At 37.4% G+C, this 10,403-nt stretch overlaps 1 protein-coding gene across 1 annotated transcript in view; it reads right to left on the bottom strand.

Moving 5' to 3' along the window:
• Positions 1 to 238: 238 nt before the first annotated feature.
• LOC124788041 (pre-mRNA-splicing factor ATP-dependent RNA helicase PRP16) overlaps positions 239 to 10,403 on the bottom strand; it is a 190,143-nt gene continuing 179,978 nt past the window's right edge. The window contains exons 20-21 of the mRNA XM_047255099.1: positions 9,059 to 9,276; positions 239 to 1,820 (exon numbers count right to left, since the gene is read on the bottom strand). Coding sequence (XP_047111055.1) covers positions 1,739 to 1,820; positions 9,059 to 9,276 — 300 coding nt within the window. The 3' untranslated portion in view covers positions 239 to 1,738. The remainder of the gene's footprint in view (positions 1,821 to 9,058; positions 9,277 to 10,403) is intronic.

Below are 10,403 nucleotides of genomic sequence, written 5' to 3'. Positions count from 1 at the left end.
CATCAATACATTTCAGTGCATTTAATTCATCTTGCAGACAAATACATAAGTTTCTCAGAAGAACCTTGAGAGACAGACAGGGAGAGGGAGAGGGAGAGGGAGAGGGAGAGGGAGAGGGAGAGGGGGTTGGGAGATGGGGATACGCACACATGTATGGAATGAACAGAACAATGTTATGTTTTTATACTCTATTTATTTACATTTTTTAAACAAAGAACTTTATAAAACAAGTGTTCATTTTTGCAAAGAAGAGAAATCAAAAAATATAAAAATTGTACTATCATTTTATGGAAACTAGTTTAAAACAGTTTTAAAATAATAGAATGCTTTGTCATTGATTATCTTTTGGTTCTGAACTCCATTCTGAAAACATAAAAACTGCAAACTCCAGCAACAAAACAATGTTTCATGAAGTTTACCATGGTCATTTTCACTCATGTGAAGTATTATTTCTATGTGTGCAACCAAAAGAGAAAACTCATCACAGTACTGTATTTTGTCTAGCAGCTTCTAGATAAATGCTGGTCAAGACAGAAAGAAAAGAAGAGACAGAGCAAAAGGAGAAGTAAGGAAGAAGACAATGGCAGTGAATGTTAAAGTCTTATCCATCTATTGAATTCTCAAACCCAGTGGTTAACAACATTACAGTTCACAGAATCTGCCTACAGCTCCCCTACTAGACACTTCTTTTTTGTTTAAATGGCACAGTGTTGGAGACAGAAGTAGCTAAAAATGAGTAAACTGCAAGTTACATTTAATGAACTGAATTTTCAACAAGTCACTGGAAAATCTGTATAAATATCTTTTGCATAATGTATGATAATGTGGCATACTGTAACCAAAGAAATCTCATGGTACTAAAAATGTAGGCTTCACAATACTACAGCAATGTGAAGGAATGGTTTTTGTATGCAGATTACATGAAATGCACCATATGGTACTAATCTTTGCCACAGTGCTCAGATACAGAACAAATCTCAAATAAGATAAAACATCGGTCCCTTAGTAGTACTGATGCATGACTATTCAAACATCTCAAAATATATATTGTATTTCTCATGAGGAGGCAACCATCTAAATCTTCCACTGCTATGATGAAATAGTAACACACAAGTTTTGTGTTACTAAAGGAATACTGCACATTTGTAGATAGCCAACTATTTTTTTTAATCAGTTTCCATGTATGTTCCTTAAAAACATGCACATGTACATGTACATAATCTATTGTGACATTATATGCACAAATTCTATTTAAATCTAATAATGTACATCTTTTCTTTACAGGGTAATTTTAAATTATAAACTTCTCCAAGAGCTAAACAAACATATCAAATATACAAAATTTTACATGACTATCTTTCTTAAAATAAAATTCATGAGGATTCTATGCTTTTGAGTCACCATGTTCCATGTGCCATTCAAGAGAAGGCTATCTAAAACAATTATGTTTAGTAATGGTTTTGTTATACACACGTAAAAAAATAATATGTTTACTTGAATGCCCATTTTGTACAATAATGCAAACATGGTGACTAACAAATAGGTCAATAACAGTGTAGTACTTCATTTTCCGAACACAGCTGTGACCTGCTAAAAGTTTAATACAATCACAGGACTCTTGAGATGTCAATGAAAAATGTCTTAATAAACGAAATATAAGAAAACAAAACACCTTCAGCAATGGCAAACAAAACATTTTATCCTTGAATATTAATCAGGAACTATTCGCTTTACTCCATCAAAGACCAAACCGTGCTGGGGTTCTTCTAGGTGTTGCAGGTGTACCAGGTTCTCGAAGGCCAGGTGTAACAATTTCACCACTGTAAAAATTTTAATTCTGGTATCACTGCATTGCAGTTATAACATATGTAAATAATATAAACAGTAATATCATGTACAATATGAAATAAGACATTACAGTAAAATGACACTGTGCAAGGTAATGTAACTAATTGGAAAAAGAATGCCAGGAACAACAGTAACAGAGTTATGTGAGTTTTTAATAACAATTTCATTATTTTTGATAATCTTGTATTAAAAAGATGTACTTTTGTTGTTGAAGCCTAACACTCTGGTTTACTTTTTGGATGTCACACACCAGCTGCCATTTAATATCATTGTGGTATGTATGAGAGGACATAAAATAATGTTTATCATATCAAAAGGAAAATTCAATTGAGAAAGTTGTTAAATTATAAAGAGACAGAATGGCTGGACAGTACCTTATTTCAGAATGCTACAATTCAAGTAATTTTGACAAAAACAGTTAAAAGTACTTAAAAACTATCCCTAGTATTTGGAACTCGTGTGTTCCTTCCTCATGAACAGGGTTAGGATTTCTAGATGTGAACCTTTTCTCTTAAGATAAATTGAAGCTCTTTGAAGCTCTGCAGAAAGATACCACAGTGCACAGTTTGGCTCTCATTGCAAAAAGATGTTTTTCATGCCCCATTCTGCCTTTTTTCCTTCAACTATGTCCATAAGCCCCTTTTTTTTCTTTTACTGTAGCTTTTCAGTAATATTCTTATGTGCATTTTATTATTTACAAGATAAATGACTTGTGAGTTTAATCCTACTTGTATATGGTTTCAAATCAATACAAAATATTTAACTTTCAATTAAAGTCTCCTCAGCTTGCAGTGAAGATGCGATTAGTGAGCCTGCCTCTTTCAGTAAATGTGAGAATGAAAGCACAGCTGCAACAATGGAATATAGCTGTCTGTGTGACAAATCCTCTTTGTCTCACTTTATCACCACAAATAGGCTGCAACAGTGCAAATAACAACGAGTGTATTTCATTCGATACTTTTAATTTCACCGGAATTAGCTTTACCATGCTGCTTTTCTGTTCTGGCTCAGGAAGTCAAGCAAGATTCCACAGAAACTGATGGAACAATTATGTGATGCACTATTTATGATTTAAGAATTTTCATCATCATCTTCGTTTCCCCTCTATCCAACATCTGGTCGGGTTGGGGTATCAATGGTACTTCGCCACTTGGTCTTCCCACCATTCTTCTTCTGCAATTTGGTTCCATAGCAGGTTTCTCCTCCTTAAACTCATATGTATTGTATCAATCCATCTTTTTCTCGGTCTTCCTCTTGGCCTCAATCTTGAACTCGATCATTCTTATTGGTATTCTTCCCTCTCCCATCCTCTTCACATGCCCAAACCATTTTAATCTATTCTTTCAAATTTTCTCAGTCAACTTCTCCACTCCAATGTCCTTCCTAACATTTTCATTTTTCACTCTGTCTTTCCTCGCCTTCCCTAGCATATTTCTCAGAATCTTTATTTCACTGGATTGTATCCTACTCTCCTATCTTCCAGTCATAGTCCAAGTGTCTGAGCTGTAAATTAGTATAGGTGTGAAGTAAGTCTTGTATAGCACCAGCTTGCACCTCATTGGCACTTACCTTCCCCACACCAAGCCCCTCACACACTGGTAAAATGTAGTACTCTGTTGTATTCTTTTGCTAATTTCTGTCTCCAAACGAGCATTTCCCATTAATATATTTCCCAAATAAGTTGTCCAAATTTTCAATATCCTGTCCCTTAATATGAATTTGTCTCTTGCCCTCTCTGTCCCCTCTGGTTACCACCACGGTCTTGCTTTACTCCACACTAAATTTCATTCCAATTTTTTGACCCTATCATTTAGGATGTCTATTTGCTTTTGTACCTCCTTACTGCTTGTTCCCCACACCACAATATCATCAGCAAATAGTAACAGCTTCATCCCCCTTCCTCTGTGGGCTTCCCTCTCTGACTTTCATCCATCACCATTATAAATAGCAGTGGTGATAACACACTTCCTTGTCTTAGTCCCATAACATTCTCAAAACCATTCAGTTCTTCCAACAGGTGTCTGCACACATTGCTTGGATGACTTCAGGTGTTTGCTTTCTAACTCCCTTTCTCTTCAAGGTTGCCCATACCTTTTCCCTGGGAACACTTTCATATGCTTTCACTAGGTCGAGAAATTTCATCACCAGATCTTTCCCATACTCCCAATGTCTTTCCATCAACTGTCTCATACTAAAAATTGGGTCCACTCTTGAGCTGCCATGATGATAGCCATACTGCTCCTCTTCTAAATGCCCTTCCACTTTTTCTCTCATTCTTCTTTCCAGTATTCTCTCCATTATTTTTGCTACTTGGGATATGAGTGTAAACCCTCGATAGTTGTCACGTACTTTCCTGACACCCTTCTTGAAAACTGGGATTATTATTAGCTTTCCCCATTCTTCAGGTACACATCCTTTTTGCCACTGTAGCCCAATTGGTCCAGCTGCCTTTATCATCTACACAGTAATTTCATCTATCCCAGGTGCCTTTCCTGTTTTCATTTTTCTCAGAGCTAGTTCCACTTCTAACATCATTATATCCGGCCCCTCTGCCATACTTCTATTCACTTTCCATTATCGTTCTTCACATTTAGTAACTTATCAAAGTACTCTTTCCGTATTTTCCTTAACTCCTCTGGTTGCATAAATAGCTCTCCACTTTCCCCTTTCACTAGCTTTGTGTATGTTTTTTCCTTCCTCATACTCTTTGTAATTCCATATATCATCCTCTTACCACTAGTAACATCTTTTGCCAACTCTCGCGTGAATTTCTCCCAGCTTTTGCTCTTTTCTTCTGCTACCATTTTCTTACATTTATTTAAGAATTTTATTAGATGAAAAACACCAGGGAAATCACATCAAACAACACACTTCTTGCTCTAAGCAGAATACCACTCTTCACACAAATAAATTACGGCAACCTCTATTATGAAATGCTTTTGAACAGGGTTCTTCAAAAAGCCAAAATGTGAAGAAATTCAACATCGATTTGTATGCAACTCTTACACAAGCAGGAATTCCACTCAGTAAGATGAACCATCCTGCTTTCAAGGGATTTTTTTCAAAAATGCACAAAGATATCAATGCCTATTGAGAGTATTTTAAGAAAAAACTATGTGGAGCCTGTTTACCAAGAAACCATACAAAGAATCAAGGAGGAAGTGTCTGACTGCAATGTGGGAATAATTTTGGATGAAACAATATACTCAGTGGGATGATATATTTTGAACACTTTAATTTTTCCCTTTGCAGGGAAGAAAGTTAAGTCCATACTGCACTGTTAAAAAATGTAAGAGCTGGAAAAAAAACCAATGGCAGTAAAGTAACGAAATCATGGATTTCTGTCAAAAACAGTGGCCTTGTGGTACTGAGTTTGAGAAAATTCTTCTGGTTGTTAAAGATAAGGTTCAGCACCTGGTTTCAGCTGTTAACTGAGACGTGAGCAAATGAATATGACATCACTAATCACTTCATCTCTGCTCTGAAGAAGATTGAAAAGAAAGCTCTGAGTCATATTGTTGCCTACAAGGAAATCACTGGCCTGCCCACAGCAAATTTCTTGGTAATTACCCACTGGGGTTCTTGGGTTGGGTGTGCTGCTATGTTGTGTGAGAATTTTCACAAGATTAAAGAGTTTGTGCTTTTTTTTGATCTAGCCAATACTTTCCACGGCACAGAAACTTCTGCTACTGGAGAAAATACATCATTTGCAGACAGAACTGTTGTGAATCCACAGTTACAAGTACCTCACAACAGCTATTAATGATGAAAAGAACAAGGTCTCATAGAGGAATAACAAAGGGATATTTTTACTTCACTTCCATTAGGGAGTAGTTAGAAGGCTTTGCCAAAGACAAACTTAAGTCTAGTCTACAGAAGAATCCAGGTATTGAGGTATTTGCCACATCTGTACAACTGCCATTCTGAGTGAACAAAAAGTTTTCCTACTGGTTTCTGTGGTTTTAGCATCCATAAAGACATTGTATCTTCTAGCATGAGCACATTTATTTTTAAAAATACAGGGAGGCTTATTGTCTTGAAGTACAGAGCTTCATTTTTGCCATTTCTACAGTGAATGATGATCTGATGTACTTGCTTGTAACTCAACAAACTAGAATAGGAGAATTTGTTGAATTAGTTGAGTAAATCAGGACCTTTTAGTCCCTTTTTTATCTATTTTTGCACCTGTTACCTTAATTTTTGATCTTTAATTTGCATTTAAAAATCCCAACCTTGCTCATAAAGTAAAGTGAGGTTTGTTAGGGAAGATTGGAATGGAGGAGCATGCTGAATGTGACATACCCATTGTGAGACTAGTCAACAAACAGCAGAAGCACTGAGTTGCCAACAGGTAAACACAAAGAAAGAAAGCAAACTTGCTAGCTTTTGGAATAAATCCTTTGACAAGGTACACCCCAGAAGGAAGTGTGCAGCCACACATGATGCCGCCCCCCCCCCCCCCCCCCACACATACACCTATGGCCCTAAATAGTGCTGGATGGACTCATTGCATGGTTTGACAAGGATGTCATGGACTTTTGAAGGGCTATGGAAGGTGCCAGTGAGTCATGTGGGAACAATATCAAGGAGGGATGGTCTGATCTGAGAGTTTGACTGGAGAAAATCTTAAGACTTGACAGAGTAATGTATTGTGCCATTTGAGGCTAGTGTAGTACTGGGTGACAAAGTGGGTGCTTCAGATTTAAATTTGTCATCATAGGATGAGATGAAGAGATTTGTATATGGACACAATCCATAGTGTAGTTGTGGGAGAACAAAATGAGGAATTTTCTGTAGGTGCAAATATGTTTGCATGGAGGCCTAGGTTGTAGGGAAGAGAGAGTTTCATGTGCTCATGAATACTGATGAGCAATGCAGTTGTGGTACTTGATAGTGAGAAACAGAAAATATAAAACTTCGAATGCTCTTAGAGTGTACAAGTAAACTACAAATATGAAGAACACCCAACATGAAAGAACAAACACTGCCTTATGACGGATGGTTCTGGCGAGATCCAAAACAGAATTTCGACATGCTAAAACGCACAGACCAGTGGAGCAGAAAGTAAAATAATTATTCGTCTTTCAGCCATACTGCTTCTTCATTTACTGCTTCAATTTATTCTCTCTTTCTAGGGCACATATTGTTCTCTGTACACTGTCACTGATCTCATTCTAGTTCTTCAAAAATTTGCCCTTTGGAACTTAATTTTTAACTCTTCATACCACGAATATTTCATTCATTAATCAAGCAATCCCATAAATATATGGGTGCACATCTGCTCTCAAATTGCTGATGGCATTTGATAAAGAACTCTCAAATTCAAAAGTCTATTGAGTCCAGTTAACTGTTAATGGTTCCACCTGGAAAATTACTGATGACTGGCAGTACCAAAAACAACGAGGAATCAAGTCAACTATGAATTTTCGCTATATGGTTAATTTAACTGATTCTGTTTAGCAAACCAATAAATCTACTGTGTTGGAGTGAGAATGGAGGACAGACGGAAGGAAGACTGGCACTTGGCACTCCATAAATGACAATATCATGAGAGATGGAGCACACAGTTGGACAGGAAAAATATATGGAATAAACTCGACTGTGTTCTTTTCAAATGAACCATACTGGCATTTACCTTGACTGATGCAGAAAAACCATGGAAAACCTAAATCTGGATGTCCAGATGGGGATTTGAAAACACTTCTCTCAATGGAAGGATAGATACATGGAGGCAAGAACAAGGGCAAATAATGACACAACATACATACCATAATATTGTATTATTGATAATGCAAGGTTTATTGTTTGAGTGTACTTGTGTTTCATTAATCAATTAAAATATTGTGAAAAGGTTAGATTGCTATTCACTGCATAGGTAACGAGTTGAGTTGCCGACAGGCCCAACATAAAGACTGTTACACATTTGAGTTTTCAGCCAAGCCCTTCTTCAGAAATGAAAACACACACACATTCACACATATACAGGCATGATTCACACACACATGACCACTACCTCCATCTGCTGCAGCCAGAATGCAACTTTGGCATTGAACAAACGCAGCAAACTGTAGTGGGGCGGGGAATGGAGAGGGACAGCAGGGTATGAGGTGGGGAGGGGGATGGGGGGAACTGCTGGCTAGTGTGTGTGCAGGGACTAAATACCAGCAAGAACAAGGCTGTCTGACACAGCACTGTAATCAATTAATCAATTAGTTGTTTGAGTTGGGAGGAAGCGTTTAGAATTTTTAGTTGGTCAGAATTAGTAGAGCAGTGTTACATGGAGAAGTAATTGATATAAAATGGAAGATTAATGTAGATGATGAGTGAGCACGGGAAATGTAATGAGATGATAAATATTAATTAGTGAAATGGTTGAAGAGATTATGATAAGGTGATACTATAGAAGCAGTGCTCTGATTAAGAGCAGCAGAAGTGGTTAACAGTTGCACTACTGAATGTATTGGGTTAAAATACTTGTCAAATAAACAGTGACTATATTTACATACATTGTTCATCCTGAATTGTTTAAAACACACAACTTTCATACTACTGACTATTTCAATTAAAATGAATAATAATGAAACTAAGACATGAGAGAGTTACAGACATTGGATGTGAGTGGGCACTGAAATCAATTGGGACTGGGATTCGAACCCTGGTCTCCTGCTTACAAGACAGATCCTCTAGCCACTAAGCCACATGGTCATGGTGGTCATAGTAACTGCACGGACTACCCTAGCATGCCTCCCATCAGACCCAAATTCAAAGACTACTAATGTAGTGCCCCTTGCCCATCATCTTCATTACTCGCACCATTTCACTGATTCCCGTTAAGAGTTCAAGCCTGGTGTGCATCTGCATTGAAGAGATCTTGCCCTAATTTTGAAGGAACAGACACCACATATGTAAATAATGGAACTGTTTTTAAATCAAAACAGGGACATGAGAGGGATACTAAGCACACAGTTAGAGCTCTTAACTTCCCCTTGTATACCTGTATGGGAGCTCTGTCCTTCAACTAAATAAAGTATGATTACCTTAATTAAATTTGTGATGGATAACGTCCTTGAAACATAGAACACAAGCATATGTGAAAATATGCAGTATGTAAAAAATCATTTACATTAAGTCATCATATCAAATAATTATGAATGAAATAATACATCTGCATCCTCAACATTTGATTTCTCTGTTCAGTGGTCACACTTACGCTTTTGAGGCTGCTTGCAATTTTCGTTCCTCTTCTTCCTTGCGCAGTCTGATCTCTTCCTGTGCAATTTTCATTTGACTTTCCATTTCTTGAAGATGCTCCAGAGCTTGTCGTCTCTTGGCTCTTCCTGAGCGACCTGTCTCCTTCACGGAAAAGAACATAGGGCCCAATTCTGCCAGCCAGTGGCCATCCACAGCAGTAACACACTGCATGTACTCCTATAGAGAAGGAAACGACAGATACATTAACAATGTCAGAGACAAATTCTCCAACCAGGATAAAAAGTGACAGACCACCATTTCCTTTTCAATAGTTGAACTGTTTGTTTATTGGTTTTGTTTATTTGCACACCAAGTTACTACATAAATCTTACAAATTTGCTGATAACAAAATTTATCACAAATGTCAATCTGGATAACAAACTAAAGTAATGAAACATAAAATTTCATGCTTAACAGATACTGAGTTAAGAACACACCAGTGTAAATAAAAGCTACAAAAAACAATCAATGCTGGAGGTAAATCATCCATAGGGCTGTATATATCTTTGGAGAGAAATACCACAAGAGGATAAGCAATGAACAATGAAGCTTCAACAAGCTCTATCACAAACATCCCTCACATTTGACTCGTAAGTGCTGCAGGAAGTTTCAAGTCAACATCTGACTTTTGTAGTCATATACAAAATGCTCACATGACAACTTAAGTGAAAAATGGAAAACAAAAGAGAAGGCACTGAGTTGCAGACAGGCACAATGAAAAAGGCTATTAAAATAATTAAGCTTTTGGACAAAGCTCTTCTTCCCCAACAGAAAACATACACACACACACACATATTCATATGAGCACAAGTCACACACTTACAGCAACTGTTCTGTGTGCTTTGGGTCCATCTGCAACTGTGTATAACATGAACAGGAAATTGCTGATGTGGGTGGTGGTGATAATGGGGAGACATGGGATACGAAAGGGAAGGGACACTGGGGCAGGAATGGGAGAGGATACTGTGCTGCCTGTGGAAGCGTGCAAGGATGTGACAGGGACATAAAGAGAGCTGCTACATGCGGTATTGATAGGCTGTGTTGGAGGACGGGGTGATCGTTTCCAAAGTGTTGATATTATTATTGTTATTATTACAGGGGTAATGCAGGATTAGGTTTAATAATGAATAAAAAAAAAATAGGAATGTGGGTAAGCTACTACAAACAGCATAGTGAACACATTACTGTGGCCAAGATAGATATGAAGCCCACGCCTACCACAGTAGTACAAGTTTATATGCCAACTAGCTCTGCAGATGACGAAGAGGTTGATGAAATGTATGATGAGATAACAGAAATTATTC

This window comes from Schistocerca piceifrons, chromosome 3 (genome assembly GCF_021461385.2).
Source record: "Schistocerca piceifrons isolate TAMUIC-IGC-003096 chromosome 3, iqSchPice1.1, whole genome shotgun sequence".
NCBI lineage: Eukaryota > Metazoa > Arthropoda > Insecta > Orthoptera > Acrididae > Schistocerca > Schistocerca piceifrons.
Note: the sequence above shows the minus strand (reverse complement) of the source record. Positions and strands in the feature narration are given on the sequence as shown.